General features: G+C 49.1%; 1 protein-coding gene across 1 annotated transcript in view; it reads left to right on the forward strand.

Annotated features, from left to right (window-relative positions):
• Positions 1-17,340, forward strand: part of TRIM9 (tripartite motif containing 9) — a 65,436-nt gene that overhangs the window by 41,100 nt on the left and 6,996 nt on the right. Inside the window, exons 4-8 of the mRNA XM_066611638.1 lie at positions 5,666-5,776; positions 7,128-7,281; positions 8,648-8,805; positions 10,065-10,203; positions 13,526-13,714. Of these exons, the coding sequence (XP_066467735.1) occupies positions 5,666-5,776; positions 7,128-7,281; positions 8,648-8,805; positions 10,065-10,203; positions 13,526-13,714 (751 nt within the window). The remainder of the gene's footprint in view (positions 1-5,665; positions 5,777-7,127; positions 7,282-8,647; positions 8,806-10,064; positions 10,204-13,525; positions 13,715-17,340) is intronic.

Genomic DNA, 17,340 nt, shown 5'->3' on the forward strand with positions numbered 1-17,340 from the left:
GTGAGATACAGGAAGCTGGACTAGATGGGCCTATGGCCTGATCCAGTGGGGCTGTTCTTATGTTCTTAAACTACAACTCCCAGGAGGCCTTGCAGGTCTCTTGTTATCTGGTGTGCTCCCTGGGGCATTTGGTGGGCCGCTGTGAGATACAGGAAGCTGGACTAGATGGGCCTATGGCCTGATCCAGTGGGGCTGTTCTTATGTTCTTAAACTACAACTCCCAGGAGGCCTTGCAGGTCTCTTGTTACCTGGTGTGCTCCCTGGGGCATTTGGTGGGCCGCTGTGAGATACAGGAAGCTGGACTAGATGGGCCTATGGCCTCATCCAGTGGGGCTGTTCTTATGTGACTGAGCCACTGGATACAGCGCAAGCCTCCTGGCCTGCCTGCTCCAGCGAAAGATAGGATTGTGAGTGAGTGAGTGAGTGCCCAATCCGAACCAGTGCACATTTGTGGGCCCTAGCACCAGTGAAGCATCAGAGCTCCGCCACTCAGTGGTTGCGTGGAACGCCAGGCAGCAGAGAGGTAGGTGAGGGCATGGGGGGAGGTGGGAAGGGGGCATTCTGGGGCGGGGGAGGTGGAAGGAAGGCAGGGAGAGGGTGGGGAGGGCGGGGAAGGCAGGGAGGAGGCTTGCCTGGGGGAGGGAGCGGGGCAGGAGGGATGTGGAACTGGTGACGCTTCACTCCACCGGATCCTGAGCCTCTCTGTAGGGCTGTCTGCCCAACAGGGAGGCTCTGAATTCTATGCCAACCCTCAGGTCATTGAAGAATTGAGTAGCCCCATTGTAGGGCTACTCACTTTACCCGGGGAAAGGGAACAAAAGTTCCCTTCTCCTGAGGAAGTGGCAGCAGTAGCCATTTTTGGCGCTGCTGCAGCCCCGTATTCCAGGCAGCTTCGGATTGGGCTGTGAGTGAGTGAGTGAGTGAGGCATGCTGTACTGGGGCACTTAAGTCCCCCCTCCAGCTGTTTTCTGCACAATGTTTGTTCCTGTCTTTGTGACTTGTAGCAACTTCAGGGTGCTGGCACCAATTGGATCAGGGCTACAGCACAACTGAAAGTTGGGGGAGCAATTCCTCCCCTTTGCCCCACACTGTGGCCCAGTTCTCCAAACAGAGGGGCCGGCCTGTGACAGATGCTTCACTGGTGATTTTGGGAAGAGTCTGGAGAACTAGTCAACAGAATGTACATTCAGTCTGATCCAGAGAGTAGTAGAACCGGAGGAGGCCAGGGGTGAGCCCTGATGCTAATCAAGCCCTGCCCTTGCTGCTTGCACCTCTGCTCTACCTCCACCCCAAATACCTTCAAAGGAGGCCTTCTGGGCCAAGCTGCCTCTCATGTTCCAGTGGTTCTCCCCCAGTGGTGTGGGCCATGATGATGAGGCTGTGCTGCTGGCTTTTCTGTGTCCTTGAAGTGATTTCCTTTGCATACGTGTGATAAAGCAGCCACCCTCCGCTGATTTACACAAGTGGGGCTGGGAGAGGCAGATGGTGGCTGCTTCCATAATATTCTGAAAGTGTTGGCTTGGAGTAGAGGCAAGGCCAGCGATTTCATTATCTGGGGAGAGCAGGAACCTCGGCTTAAGCTATAAAGTCGATAAGGAGATCAAGATTGTTTCCTCCAATCCCATCTTTGTGATCTCTCTCCAGCACTTTGTTCATCCCCTAGATTGCCATTCCCAGGGAGCGTTGCAATGGAAGGGTCAGCATTTGAGGCTTGGGTCATGTGTCCGTAGCACACATAGTTTCATAGCTGCCAATGGTTCTCTAACTATGGAGTTGCAGGAAAAATTCACATATTGCACTCAATTTTCTAGTGGCACCACTCAAACCTTATAAGAGAAGTTTTCAGATGTGTTCTGCTTTGAAGCATGGCCACATCTCTTGATCTGATTTGATTTTGACAGGCTTCAAATGTGAAATCTTAGAAGATTGTCAAATATTTTGCACGTTAGCTATTAAATGGTGCCAGATTAAAACAATGAAGACCATTTCATGTGTGCTCTCAAATACCGAAGTATTAAGTGCTTCTTCACACATTCCCCATTTCCCAGAGCATCTCAGGATACCCATGATTATTTTGTGGGAGGTTTCAGTGCACAATATTTGTGCTGTTTGGGCCAGGCCTGATTTTCTCTCTATTCTAGAGCTGTGAAGCCAGCCATAAGTGTGATAGTGCAGTGCTCTCCTTCACGTTGCCATTGCTGCCTGGAATGGCTCTGACAGCAAGCGGGAGGGGTGGCAGTGGCATAGCTAGAGGGGGTGCAAAGCACTAAGTTTTGCAGGGAGCCTCACTGTGGCATGCAAGTGGCCCCTCCCCTTTGGAGCCAGGCCTTCTCCTCTGTTTTGCTCCCACTGCCCAGAATGTCTCCTGGGGAGGGGCCGCTTACACGCCATGGTGAGGCTCCCTGCAAAACTTAGTGCTTTGCACCCTATCTAGCTATGCCACTGAGGGGCAGCTTACATGGCATGTTGTAGTGCCTACTGTACTTATTCCACAGCTACAATCTCTGCGCATGAACTGGAGGTTGTCCATGACTTTGTGTACCTTGGCTCAACGATCTTCGACACTCTTTCTCTCGATACCGAGCTAAACAAATGCTTTGGTAAAGCAGCTACCACGTTTTCCAGACTCACAAAGAGAGTCTGGTCCAACAAGAAGTTGACGGAACATACCAAGATCCAGGTCTACAGAGCTTGCGTCCTGAGTACACTTCTGTACTGCAGCGAGTCATGGACTCTCCGCTCACAACAGGAGAGGAAACTGAACGCTTTCCACATGCGCTGCCTCCGGCGCATTCTCGGCATCACCTGGCAGGACAAAGTTCCTAACAACACAGTCCTGGAACGTGCTGGAATCCCTAGCTTGTATGCACTACTGAAACAGAGACGCCTGCATTGGCTCGGTCATGTTGTGAGAATGGATGATGGCCGGATCCATAGAGAACTCGTGCAAGGAAAGCGCCCTACAGGTAGACCACAGCTTCGATACAAGGACATCTGCAAGAGGGATCTGAAGGCCTTAGGAGTGGACCTCAACAAGTGGGAAACCCTGGCCTCTGAGCAGCCCGCTTAGAGGCAGGCTGTGCAGCATGGCCTTTCCCAGTTTGAAGAGACACTTTGCCAACAGTCTGAGGCTAAGAGGCAAAGAAGGAAGGCCCATAGCCAGGGAGACAGACCAGGGACAGACTGCACTTGCTCCCGGTGTGGAAAGGATTGTCACTTCCGGATTGGCCTTTTCAGCCACACTAGACGCTGTGCCAGAACCACCTTTCAGAGCGCGATACCATAGTCTTTCGAGTCTGAAGGCTGCCAATACAAAAGCACTTTCCTATGCCATTATTGTTGTCCCAGGTGAAAACTGCAAGAGTGGCCCACAAGCATGGAACTGACTTGCAAGAGCTAACTGGTTATCCCCACAACTGCCTGTGAAGTTCATCTTTCATGGGGAGGATTGCAGCAGTGTGTGAGCCCCTCCTGCTGGCTGCAGGCAGCACTGCAACCAGACAGGCTTTTCTTAACACCTCTTCAGCTTAGTTCTATTTTCCATCTTAAAGGAAAATAAAGGCTGAGCTTTCCCTGAGCTTCTCAGGATACCCATGATTATTTTGTGGGAGGTTTCAGTGCATAATATTTGTGCTGTTTGGGCCAGGCCTGATTTTCTCTCTATTCTAGAGCTATGAAGCGAGCCATAAGTGTGATAGTGCAGAGCCTATCCCCTAAATGCCTCGGGGAAAGGCATCTAAAGCAAACCAGAGCAAAAAAGCTGGCTGTGGCAGAGTGTCCAGCTCCACCCTCTTCACCTCTGTGGGGCTTTTGCCACTTCCCCTCACTTCCAAGCTGGGGACCAAACATGAAGAGATAAGCAGTAGCATCTCCTCAGTTCAGCATCTCCTGCGCATTGCCATCACTGCCTGGAATGGCTCTGACAACAAGTAAGAGGGGCTACTTAAATGCGCGTGTTGTGGCACCTGTAGTACTCACCATGCTCTCCCTCTGGCTGCGCTACTGAAAATAACTCAGGTCACAATCTAGGACAGAGTTTCAAGGAGATAGTGCTGGGGCTGCTCCAGATTTGGTTCAGAGTCTGCTGTCAACCGTGTGTGATGGTTTCCATTGGAAACTGTGCGTTTTATGGCACAGGTCTGACACCTCCTGTGAACCTGCATGCTTGACTGGATTCTCAGCTGGACCCTGCTCCATGGCTTGCTCCTGCAGAGCTATGATGAGTAGTGACGTGAGACACATCTTCCTTGATGGCACCCCAGCTTTGCAACGCCCTCCCCTGCAGAGGTCCTCACTAGCTGTTTTCCATTCCACGAGGAGGATGTTTCTTTACCAGCAAGTATTTAGCATATGACAGAGTGACGCTCTGTGACCCTGGTGGGTGGGGGGGGGGTCCCCCTTCTCTGCAGTTCCTGCTTGCTTTTATTGCACTTTATCTAGGATTATGAGTGATTTTAAAGTTTCAAACCATGTTGAGTGCTTTTGCAGTAGCCTATAAACACTGTCAGAAAAGCAGGGTTGGGAACTCTGGTCAGTGACTTGGACTCAAGTTGTGAAAATGCATGATTTGGGGTGATTCAGTGACTCGTGAGTCACATGCATGGAAGATTCTGAAAAAGACTTGAGTGAGGGCCCCCTGATTTGGCACTCATCCCCACGTGTGCTGATGCTGACTTGAGTCTGCCTGTGTCTGGGGGTGCTTGCTTACTGTTTTCATGGTGTGGAAAACCTTGTGGGGCCAGCATTTTGACAAGTGAGCAGTAGGGACGTTCCAGCCGGGAGGCAGTTAAGGATTAATGTGATCAGGAGGGGGATGGCAGGACTGGGTTCTCTTTTCCTGTCTCTGATAAGAAGGAAGGATTGTTTGATCATTGATCACTGACAAATGATCATTGAACATATGATCATTGATCATATGAGACCTTCTCATATTTTCCTTGTATGAGGGAGGGCAGGAAGAGGAACCCAAGGGGGTTCTTGCTTTATGATTGGCTTGGAAGGGAAGGGAGGAAGGGAAGGCAGTTCATAGTGACCACACTTTCCATCATGGCTGGTGGGGAGCAGGAACCCTCATTGAATGACCGGCTACAGTGGGACTACTTCTGGGTAGAGCTGCAAAGTATTGGGTCGTCCTGGCAAGCCTTGCAGTTGCACATGTCCCTCTTCCCACTTGCCACTTCTGTCCTGGCTCTCTCGCACTCCCTCCCACTCCTCCCGACATCAGGGGAGTGTTCAAAGAAAACTCTGACACACATACAGAGCCGGTGGCAGCCCCTTTTTTCCGCAGTGGGCTTTTTAAAGGGGGGAGCGACTCGAGTCTTTTAGAGTCACTAAAGGGTGACTTAGAGACTTGGAAAGTGCCCCCGTTAGGACTTTTTTTTCAAGTGGACAGTGACTCGACAGTGACTTGAGTCAAGCTATGCTGGATTTTCCCATCCCTGCAGAGAACTCTGGTTGTTTTGCAGCTGTGTGAACGGGGCTGCCTGGGTGGGGTTTGGATGCAGGCATCAGTGGACATTGGCAAAACATTGGGAGAGAAGGACTCTGTCTCATTGGGATGGAGCATCGACGTATTGACCCTCACTTAGTCTGTCCCTGATCCTGGACAGAAGCAAAGCTGCATGCCCACCACCTCTGACCATCCTTGGAAACATTGTCACTGCAGGTGGTGCGAGACCAGATCTCTCATTGCACGGTGAAGCTACGTCAGACAACTGGGCTCATGGAATACTGTTTGGAGGTTATCAAGGAGAATGACCCCAGTGGATTCCTGCAGGTGGGTGATGCCTCATTTTTCTGATGTCATAGTCTTGAGCTTTTAGAAAAATTTTTCTTCTTGCTGAATGGGCCTTAGCTCACTTGCTAGAGCAGCAATTTTCAACCACTGTACCATGGCACATTGGTGTGAAATGAGTGGTCCATAAGTGTGTCATGGGAGTTTGGGAAAGGGTCATTTATTAGTAGGTCATTGGGTCATTGGGAGATGTGAACCCCCTGCTGGCCTTGTCAATTGTAAAAGACTGATACTTTGCCTTGACAATTGTAATGCTTTTTCAGTGTGTTATGAGATGGAAAAAGTTTGAAAATCACTATGTGAGAGTAATTGTGGCTGATACATTCTATGATGTTAGCTCATATTCTACAGTAGCTAAACAACTAATCAATCCCAGGCTTTATACTGGACTAGCAAAATGTCTCTCATTTTGACAGCTGGTGGGGGCAGAGAGAGCACCCACAGGCTGTAGAGGACCTCTAATGGCACAGCTTTTGTGCACTCGTACTGTCTCCTATATTGCAGCTCATTTACTTTTTGTCATTGAACTCAAGAGAAGCCATGAAGAGCCAAGCCCACACAAGCCTCCACAGCTCCCCACTTCTGCCCTTCACCTGTATACTTTTTGCCTAAGTTACAAAAAAGATGGAATCCAGGATCTGGTTTCTGTGAATGAGGAGGACTAGAATGCAGAGTGGCATCCTGGGATGGGGGGGGCTGGTTGTGCGCTTGCATGGTGGTCTAAGAACATCAGATAAAACCCTGAGGTTGCATACTGCCATCTTTATTTGTACCCTGTGATGGACCTCCACATGCTATTGGAGGCCTTTTTGTGACTGCTATAGGCCAGTTAATGCTAGTGGAATGTGCATTTCACCAGCATTAAAACCCAATTTGGGCTGTAAAGTATTGTAGTAGGAACATCAGCAGCACATCTTGCGGTAGTGAATTCCATGCCTTTTGTCCCAATTTATCATCCCCTTCTTCTCCCCCGAGGAGGGGCATCACCTTAAGACATGTTTGGATCTCTGAGCTTCGTGAGTAATAACACAGGCCAACACACATTTTGCTTCTTTAAACATTACACCAATTCCTGGATGTATTTGGGGTGCTGATTCCAAAAATGGCATCCGTTTTGCCCTATTACGTCTAGTTTGAAAACATGGCAGGCTATATTATATCTCCAAAACTAGACGTGATAGGGCAAAACGGATGCCATTTTTGGAATCAGCACCCAAAATTCATATCAAGCCACCATAAAGTTTGGGAAAAACTTTTCTGACCCTCAATTTTGTAGGCCTGTGTAATTAAATTAGCAACTCCTGCTAATTCCTGATATGTCCTTTGCTACCAGATCTCAGATGCCCTGATACGGAGAGTTCACCTAACCGAGGATCAGTGGGGGAAGGGAACACTGTCTCCGAGGATGACCACAGACTTTGACCTCAACCTGGACAATGCCCCCTTGCTGCAGTCCATTCATCAGCTTGACTTCGTGCAGATGAAAAGTAAATATATTTCTTTGTGCTCTGCTTCTTCCAAAGCCCAAAGCAAGTCACAGCACTGGTGAAAAGGATCCCAAAGATTCCAACCAGAAAAATACCATAAAAGCACACTGCCAATTTAAAGCTTCTGGCAGAATTGTGGCCCAAATCTCTTGGAGCAAAAGCAACAAAGTCCTGTTACCCTTTACAGACTAGCAGATTTACTGTGGCGGAAGTTTTAAATTAAGCAGATTGAAATTGCAGCAGAAGCCGCCTCTGGGATATTGTCATTCCCCCACCTTCCAGCAAGCAGGATTTAATAGGAGGTACAGACTGTATTCCAGTGCTTTAAAAATGTGCAGACAGTGCAGATGGACAGCCTTTCTCATGTAGCCTCCTAAAGAAATAACACCGCTTCGCATGGCCCAGCTTCAAATCATTTTTCTATCTGGGCAAATTGCTTTTAAATCTTCTGTGTGTGTGTGTGTGTGTGTGTGTGTGTGTGTGTGTGTCCCCATCTGTGTTGGTTCATCCCTGATCGCACGAGAAGCCATGGAAAGGGATCTGGTTTTTATGTGAGAAAGGGCTTGGTAGAAGTCGGTCCCTTCACCGCCATAACTTTCTCACTTTAATTCTCCACTGTTAGTTGTCTCAGGACTTTTCTCCTCTACAGCTGGGTCTTTCTGGGGTTGTAATACTGTGAGAGAGGGAGGGAAAAACATCCCACTCTTCATTCTGAAAAGAACAATTGCAAAAATGAAGACTCAGCGTTTTCTGTCCAAGTCACCAGGGAACTGGTGCTGTGAGCTTCCAGAGGCTGCTAACTCCTGTTTGACCAGGAGATGGAGGTTCTTGGCTGTGCCTGAGGCCTTCCGGTCCATGCCCAAGGTGACCCTTGCATTGCACCAGCTCATTTAGAAGGACAGCTCGTTCAGACGCAGGTTGGAAAGTGAATTTTACCTGCTCCGTATTGGCGTGGTGTCCTCTTTACTGATTGCATCTTTGGTACCCAAGGGACAGTGGCATAGCTGGTGGGGGTGCAAAGCACAGAGTTTTGCAGGGAGCCTCACCATGGTGTGCAAGTGGCCCCTCCCCTTCAGAGCCATTTCAGGCGATGGGAGCAAATCGGAGGCTAATGCAGGGAGGCTCCGAAGGGGGGCAGGAGTAGCGCATGCTGCGGTGAAGCTCCCTGCAAAACTTTATGCTTTGCGCCCCCTCTAGCTACACCACTTTGCTAAACAGGTGGCATTAAGCAGAATGTTCGAGAGACTCTTTCTCCCCCAGATCAGGAGCAAGCCAGCTCTTGTGGGACTCCGAGGTTCAGATTTCCACTGCATCTAGCATGTAAAGAGAGACAGGGGATGTCAGGGTTACACTAATTTCTGTTCAGCTTCTTCCCCAGTGCCAGCTCCGCCATTCCTACAGTTGGAAGAATGCTGCACCCACAACAACAGTGCAACTCTGTCATGGAAGCAGCCGCCGCTGTCCACAGTGCAGGTGGAGGGCTACATCCTCGAGCTGGACGATGGGAATGGTGGTCAGTTCAGGGTGCGTAGTCGGGAGAGGTGGTGCATGTGCTGTGATGGCTTGGGGGGGGGGAGAGACCTCGAGTCCCTTGGGCTAATATATCTACGGGGACAATTGGCTTTGTGCATCTAGCTTTGTGGCTGAGGGCAGCTGCTATGGGATCACTTTCCTTGTGAGGAGAGAGTCCTAAGCCAGGTGATTGCTTGTGTTTTTGTGATATTGGTTTGTTTATACTGTATGAGTTGGGGTTGTAGACAAGCACTCAGACAGCACTAGTCGTTAAAGGAGAATCCATTCCCCACCAAAGCAAACCATGTGCAGCCCTTGCAGCTCTCCCAGGTTGCTTCTGGCCTGTCAGCAGCAAAACTCAGACCTCTCTGCAGTGGCATAGCTGGAGGGGGTGCAAAGCACTAAGTTTTCCAGGGTATCTCACTGAAGCCTATAAGTGGCCCTTCCCCTTTCCTTCGGAGCCAGGCATACACCTTTGTTTTGCTCCCTCCTGCCCGGAATGGCTCCAAAGGGGAGGGGGAGGGGCCGTTTTCATGCTGTGGTGAGGCTCCCTGCAAAACTCAGTGCTTTGCACCCCCTCTAGCTATGCCACTGCCTCTCTGTCTTCTCTGCTGCCCCGATTACCGGTGCCAAATTGTTTCTGTGTAGCCAGAATAATAATAATAATAATAATAATAATAATAATAATAATAATAATAATAATAATAATAATAATAATAATAATAACAATAATAACAATAGTATTTATATACCGCTTTTCACCTAAAATTTCACAAAGCGGAAGCGGTTTACAGGTTTGGTTTACAGAAAAATCAAATAGCTAATGGCTCCCTGTCCCAAAAGGGCTCACAATCTAAAAAATCTTAAAAAATTTTTCAATCTGAAATTTTATTAGCTTAAAATGTTCCTTTCCCCACCCCCCATTCCTCCCAAGAGTGGGATGCCCAAGGTCGCTCACAAGGGTAAATAAAAACACAGTTGTCACAAAAACTACAAAGACTTTAGTTTCCAGTCTGTTTTGGAACCAGAGCTGGGCCACAACAATGTCCAGCAAATTTTGAAGACTCCTAATTCCACCCACAGTCTGGCCATCTGATGCCAACTTTGCATTTGAGGAGGGGGAGCGCAGACTTTGCATGCTGAAGGTTCCATCCCTGGCATCTCTGCATTAAAAGATCCCAATGTTGGCCCCTGCCTGATTCTTGAAAGTCAGAAAAGGCAGGACTGGCCCAGCAGAATCAATGGGCTGATTTCATCTGTTTGGTGCTCAGGAGGTGTATGTTGGGAAGGAGACCATGTGCACCGTGGACGGGCTTCACTTCAACAGCACTTACAGCGCTCGTGTCAAGGCCTTCAACAAGACCGGGGTCAGCCCCTACAGCAAGACACTTGTCCTGCAGACGGCGGAGGGTAAGCTGTGGCTGCAAGAGCCTTCTCCAATGAGTGGTGAAGGGTTTCCTGTGATGCACCTGTGAAGGTGGGGGCCACTCCCTCTCTCCCTTCCTTGCATATGAACTGATCCATAGCTTTGCTTATTGTCCTTGCTTAGCAGGCCAAGTGCCAGTCAAAGAAACATCAAGGAAAGAATGGGCTGGCGGGGAGGATAGCCCACATTCGCCTTTCCTTCTGTTCTGAAAATATGTTCCGCAAGTGTTCATATTTTCTTGAACACAGAGCCGATGTCTCAAGACCCAGAGAGGTGGAAAACAGTCCACCCAGAACTTCTGCTCCCTCTGCCACCCCCATCAGCCCCATTTTCTCACTGCCTCATCTCAACTCACTGAGTTTTGAATCGCAAACTTCCCCACAAAATGCCAAAAGACAGACTGTGGTCTAGGTCTTCGTGTGTATTGCCTCCTGCGTGTTTGAATGCAACTTCCAAAGACCCAGATGATTCTCACAAACTTTTGCCAAATACAGCAAAGTGATATACTAAGAATCTGGAAAGGGGAATGGCTCTGAAACACCAGGAACCGACAGTCAAAGATCTAACAGCATTGAAATTGTTCAGAAGCCGTCACCTTCCCTAAAACAAGCAGTTCTTCAATTTTTTAAAGCCAAGTTGTTTTTTTTTTGGGGGGGGGGGGTATCCTTGTTTCTCATTGTTCAGCCAAAGTCAGTCTGGTTGCTGCTGGTGGAGAAAAAAGGGGGAGAATTCCTGAAGATGTATTGGTAATACCATTTCCCCCTCATTAATAGTGCAATCCTGTGTGTATCTACTCAAAAATTCGTCCCAGGCAAGTGTGTATAGCACTGCTTCCCAAACTTTTTAGCACTTTTTAAAATGACAATCTCTCGCAGCCGTTTTCAACCACTGTGCCATGGCACACTGGTGTGCCCCAATGGTCTGCAGGTGCGCTGCAGAATCTTGGGGGAGTGTCATATACTAGTAAGGCTGTTGGAGGATGCGAGTCCCCCTCCAATAGCATGGTGCGTCTTGTCAATTGTGAAAAAACTGATGGTCTGCCTTGACCGTTTTAGTACTTTGTCAGTGTGCCACGAGACGAAAAAGATTGAAATTCACGGATCTATCGTGACCCACTAGACCAAAATAAGGAGATCTAGAAAAAAACATTGTATTCATTAATAATACATACATAAATTATTAATAATAATTGGGGTCTTGTGCTTCTGAGATTGCCAGAGACCTTATGTTATATAAGTTATGCACAGTATATTGTGTGTAAACAATTGCTAGACTGTCCCTAGAAATGGAGTCCCTAGAAACTTCCTAAGAACTGTTTCTCCAAACCTTTACAGCAGGGACGTGCGGTAGGTGGGGAGGGAGATGAGGCAGAGCCTCCCCACTGGAGTCCTTCAGAAAGCTCCGCTGCCATGGGAGGCACCCAAGAACCCACAACCCATTAGGAATGTGGCCAGGAGCCTCCAACTTCCTTGCTGCAGCTCACTGGATTCTGGGCTCATTCATGCTGGGTGAAACAAATTGTTTCAGCATCACAAGGGCGAGAAGGATGCAGTGTTAGTAAAACAACAAGGAGAAAGCTGACTGGGACCTGTCCTGCAGGGCCAGCCCAAACCCTCCTGGGCTCTAAGACTGCAGTAGGATCACTACAGGAATGTGGTGGGCACTGGCCTCATTTGGTGTCACCCTCAGGAGGGGTGACACCATACCACCCGAGCCTCTGTTTGGTGATCTTCGGTCCACTCCAGGCCTAGCTGCCTCACACTTGCGTTTCCATTGCTCTCCAGTGAGAACACAAAGTGACTCTGTGAGATGGTGAGCCAAATGCTGCCTCTACCATACCTGGTCGTATGATACGGTGTGCTCCCCACACTCCCTGGAATGGTCAGAGAAGAGGTGGTGGAGCAGAAGAGGAAGTGTGGATGAGAGAGGATGGTGAGCGAGAGCATTTCTCCTCCACACGCACACTGGCTCTTCTGCTCTATTTTCCCATTCCTTTCTCAGTGGGAGGAGAGCCATGACAGTGAGTGAACTGGGCTTTCCCTACCCATCTACTGTCTGAGGCAATTGCCTTGGGGCCCAATGCTGTGCTTTTCGTGCCAGCTCACTGCCAGCACACACAGTTGCAAATGTGCTGTATGGCGCATTTGCGAGCAGAGCTGCGGGCCCAGCACCGGAGCTAGCTGCGGGCCCAAGCCCAGTGCTGGGCCCACATTCCCCCACCCAGTGCTCACCTGGTCCACTGGGTGGCAGAGAGGTAAGTGGGGGCATGGGAGAGGCGGGAGGAAGGCATGGCAGGGGAAGGAGTTGGGCTGCGCAGCCGAACACGGGACTTCTTGATTCTGTGCTGGCTAAAGAGCCACCGCAGAATTGAGTAGCCCCATTGTGGGTTGAGACTGTCCTTCCCCTGAGGAGCCAAAGGTGACTGCCCGGTGCACTCAGGATCCTGCAGTAGCCATTCCGGTATGTGGGAGCCCTGCATGCCGGCAGCTCAGGATTGGGCTGCCCATTGGCCTCATGGATGGGCCAGCTCTGCACTGTTGTCATTGGAGGAATCACTTGCACTCATCATACTATGAATAAAATGCTCTTGTGTCGTATTTAGTGATCGTACAGAACGGCCCTGAAATATTCTTCATACACAGACTACAATCTCAATAACCCCTTATTACTGTATGGCAGTGTCTGAAAGGAAAATGAGAGCACATGGTGGAAGGGGTCCAAGGGCAAAAATAAACACCTGCAACACCTCCCAGATCCCCCGCCCAGAAAAATGCAATACTGTCTTTGCTGTCAGAATGATGCACTCAAGGGAGACAGCCTCCTTCTGCTGCCATTTATTTGTCTGTTAACTGAATTCTCAGCTCCATGTCCTTGGTCAAAAACTGGAAAAGGACTTGGGGAAAGATAGTGGTAATTCATTGGGAGAATAGTGGAGGGATGAACAAGGATGTCAGATTGCCTCATATCAGTTGTTGTTTCCTTCCAGTTCTATAGTCTCCTTTTAGGGGTGCATATTTTGTTATTTCTGCTCAGAGAGGGCTAGGGGCTTGCTTTGTTGGTATAACAGCCACAAAGGAGAGTGGAGGTTCTCAGGGTTCCACAGTTAAACAAGAACAAGGGGGAGGTCCAGGCTAGAGGCCCCATTTTATGCTCCGGAACCCCTTTCTCACATCTAACTTGGGACGGTAAGCCACACCATTGCACTGACACAGATCTGCGTTTCGGTTCCTTGCTGGAGTCACACCTCAGGTGATGGCACAGAAACAGACTCTGACCTTAAGTTTGTTGCCTTGATCTTGCGTTTAGACTCCGACCCTGAGGAGCAGGCCCTGACATTTCCCGTGCCCTTGGAAAGGCTACAGCTGCGTAGATCAAGCCCTTTCTCTTCCACCCTTAACCTGCAAAACAGCTTTTCGGGGAGATCCTACTTTGAGCACAGAGCCTCGTCCCACCAAATGAGCTTGCACTCATCCTTGCAGTCCTTGAATTCGGCCGGTGGGTGAGCCAAGCACGCCGGCGCTGCCTCTTGAGCTGTGCTTCTGGACGTCCCCCCCATTTTTGCTTTTGTTTCGGGGTTCAGTTCTTGTTTTGTGGCTGTTTTGCTTTTCTTGGGTTAATTTTTGTCCCCGCCCCCTCTCCCACCCATGACATCCATGTGCGGTGGGATCAATTGTTCAGTGTTGTCAGTGGCCTGCGTGCCAGAGTGGAGGAAACTCTGATAATGTTGACGTGTGACATGTTTGTTTCTATGTCATAAGTTTGTAGGCTGTGGAACTGCCCTGGCAAGCAAATCCTGGTAGCATCAGGGTGGGAGCTGGCTGTCACCGCTGCAGCTCTGTTGTTATTGGTTCATCTGAGGTGCAGCAAAAGAAGCATAATTGTCATCAGTGTGCAAACTGCAAATAGCACTGAGATTTTCTTCTAATTATATATCTTGATGATCTTAAAGAGACAACATGATGTAGCAGATTTTCTCACGAGTATCACTCCAATCTGCTGCAGTGTGCCCTCCTAGTCTGTATGGGATGCCCACATGCTGTCAGTAAAGCATCAGTTGGACCCATTGATCTCTTATCTCTCCTTCCTCAACAGGGTAGTTCACAGATTTCCTCTGCTGTCTTCTTCTTCCACAGAAGTCAATAGTTCCCATTCCCACATCTGTGGGAGAGATTTAGAGGACTGCCATTTGCAAGACTGATATTTGCTAAACTTGTTCCCAGAACCCCTCTCTTATTACTGCGATCACCAGGGTCTGGGTGCCAGGGTGGCAGGGTTCCCCCACACCTCAGTGTGACCCTGGAGGCTGCCATCCAATTCTATGGACAAAATACAGCCCATCAAATAAAGTACATTTTGCTGGTCATAGAAGCAGGCCAGATTCTCACACCCACACTTCATTTTGCATTCAAGCCAATCATGCAGAGTTGGGCTTTTTCTGAATTCATATATGTTGAATGCACAAATGGAGGCAAGAAACATCTTGATTAATCCTCCTTCCCCCTGACTGGTCCAGGGGGAATTGTGTGAATGAATTTGTAGGGTCTGCGCGTCAGAACCTCAACATGTGTTGAAACTTTCAGGAGATCAGTTCAACTTATGTGAATCCACTGAAGAAAAAACCAACTTGTGCTGGATTTTGACTGGAACACAGAATTGAAGGTGCTGTTGATCATTGATGTAGCTATCTTAGGGCACAATCCTATGCATGTCTACTCAGAAATAAGTCCTGTTGTGTTCAATGGAACTTACTCCCAGGAAAGTGCAGATAGTATTGCAGCTTTAGTATACAAAGCATTTTACAAACCCTCAAAATCCCCTACTGAAAGAGACTAGCTTGACTGAGGCCACTTCCAAGTTTTCTAGGTTTGAGTTTAAGAACTGCCTACAGCTGTTCCTTTCTAACTGAAGTAATGATACCAGTTCTGAATTGAAGTGGAAGATTGCATGATTGAATTCTACCACCGTCTACTTAAAAAAGTACCTGTGTACACATGGAAAACTAGTACATCCTGGAGAATGTGGGACTGTTTTCTCTAAGGTGCTAGATTTCCTTAGGCATTTGACATGGGAGAGTGCCCAGCCATTCATTGGGCACTCCAAAGTGGGGCAACCTTAGAGGGCTGTATAATGCGCTATTTAAAAAGTGTGTTGGCTTGAGCACCCTAACCAGGAACTTCTGAAAGACGGTCATGGCCAGTGGCATAGCTAGAATGGGTGCAAACATGAAGTTTTGCAAGGCGTTCCACCACAGTGTGCAAGTGGCCCTGTCCCCTCTCCTCCAGAGCCATTCTGGGCAGGGGGAACAAAATGGAGGCAGAACGGCTGGCTTTGAAGGGCAAGGGAGGGACTGCTTGCATGCTGCAGTTAGGCTCTCTGCCAGACTTAGTGCTTTGCACCCACTCTAGCTATGCTACTGGTCACGGCAGGGTTCTGCTGCCAGACCCAGGTCTTCAGCAAGAAGACCAGCAGCCACGTAGGAGGAAGATTCTAGAAGGCTGACATCCCAGTCCTTTGCTTGCCTCTGAATTTTGCAGCATTAACGGGCTACGCCAGGGGTCTCTAAACTTTTAGGCCAGAGGACCATATCAAATATATGGCATGGTGTTGAGGGCCGGAAAAATAAATTTTAAACGTAAAATTTAAATAAATACATTAGAAAGCCTAAGGCTTTCAGGCGGCCCAAAAAGACGGTTTTTCAGGAAAATCAGGAAGCGATGCTCTTAGGCCTTGAGAAGGCATACTGAGGGGAGGTGCAAGGCCTCCCTGCCCCTCAGAACACCCTCCAGACACAACTGAAGCGCAGCTCTGGTCACATTTGGTTGACCGGGCCAGAAGCCTGCAGGGGACCAAAGGCTTGCTGCGGGCTGGATAAAGGCTTGTTGCGGGTTGCATCTGGCCAGGGTTTGGAGACCCCTGGGCTGCACCATAGGTGCAACTAGGACGGAGCCTGAGGAGCACATGTCCCAGGTGCTACGCCAAGGGGGAGTGCATGACTCCACCCTAATAAAGGAGGAGGTGCTGGTGATTTTGCACCCCCCCCCCATTCCTTCTCCACAACTTGACATCATGATATCATTGCCCAAGTGCCAGGGCAGAGTATTTACACCTCTGGGATACTCTACAGACGCTCAGTCTTAATTTCTACTGTAGGACTCGCTTCTAGCTGATGTTCCTCCACAGCCACCGTCGAAGAAGCAGCAGGCCCTCCTCACATCCTGCCCCACGATCACTGCTTCATCTTCCTTCTTTTACAAATTCTCCTGTTGCTGCAAGCTTACACTGGTGTAACCCCATCCGCATCTGCCTGACACCAATGTAAGTGGAAGGAGAATCATGCAGACATTTTTCCTTCCACCTCCTAATTTGGAATGAGGAATGACTTGGCGTTTTAGTTCTTGGGCTATGCTGAGGACCCACCGCCAGGCCTTTGTTCTCTGTTCTATTTTCCCCCTTGTGCTTTTATGGGTTTTGTTTCCTGCTACTTTTGTTCAACTGGCTTTTGACATTTTCCATTCCTGAATGTTTTTTTAACTGTGTCCAGTGTACCAAGAGTTAATGGCTCTGCCTGCTTCCCTGTATGTGGAGTTTGTACCTTTGGAGTAACCTGGTCTTGAGTTGGGTGTGGTGGGGCAGGGAGTGGAGGGCTGGAAGGAGAACCTTCTCACACCTGAAAAATGCCATTGCTACACCTGTTGAGGGTGGTGGTTTCTCAAGATGGAGCAAGGCCAGATTCCTTGAAAAGCCCCCCTGCCAGATCCCATGAAAATAGGGCTGGGTACCTTCTGTGCTCACAGGTCACAACCTGCCACCTGAGGGCTCGTCTCAGATGAGGCAGATGCAAAGGCAGACCTGCCACCTGAGGTCTTCTTTTACATCCGCTATTCTGGTTCCATGATCCCAGTTTTCTAGTGGTTCAGAGAAAATCAGCAAGGAAAAGAACAGTGATGGAGAAGGGGGAGGACGCTTGGCGTACGTGAGGCCAAGGAAGTGACCCTAGAAGGATGTCAAGCACAGCTGGAATTCTCAGGCTGCCAAACCCCATTCATGCTGAGAACATTCGAAGAGCCTGACTACTGAGGCAGACCAAGGGAGGCCATCTTGTCCAGCAACCTGTGCCCAAG

The sequence above is a fragment of the Tiliqua scincoides genome, chromosome 1, assembly GCF_035046505.1.
Source record: "Tiliqua scincoides isolate rTilSci1 chromosome 1, rTilSci1.hap2, whole genome shotgun sequence".
In the NCBI taxonomy this organism is placed as follows: Eukaryota; Metazoa; Chordata; class Lepidosauria; order Squamata; family Scincidae; genus Tiliqua; species Tiliqua scincoides.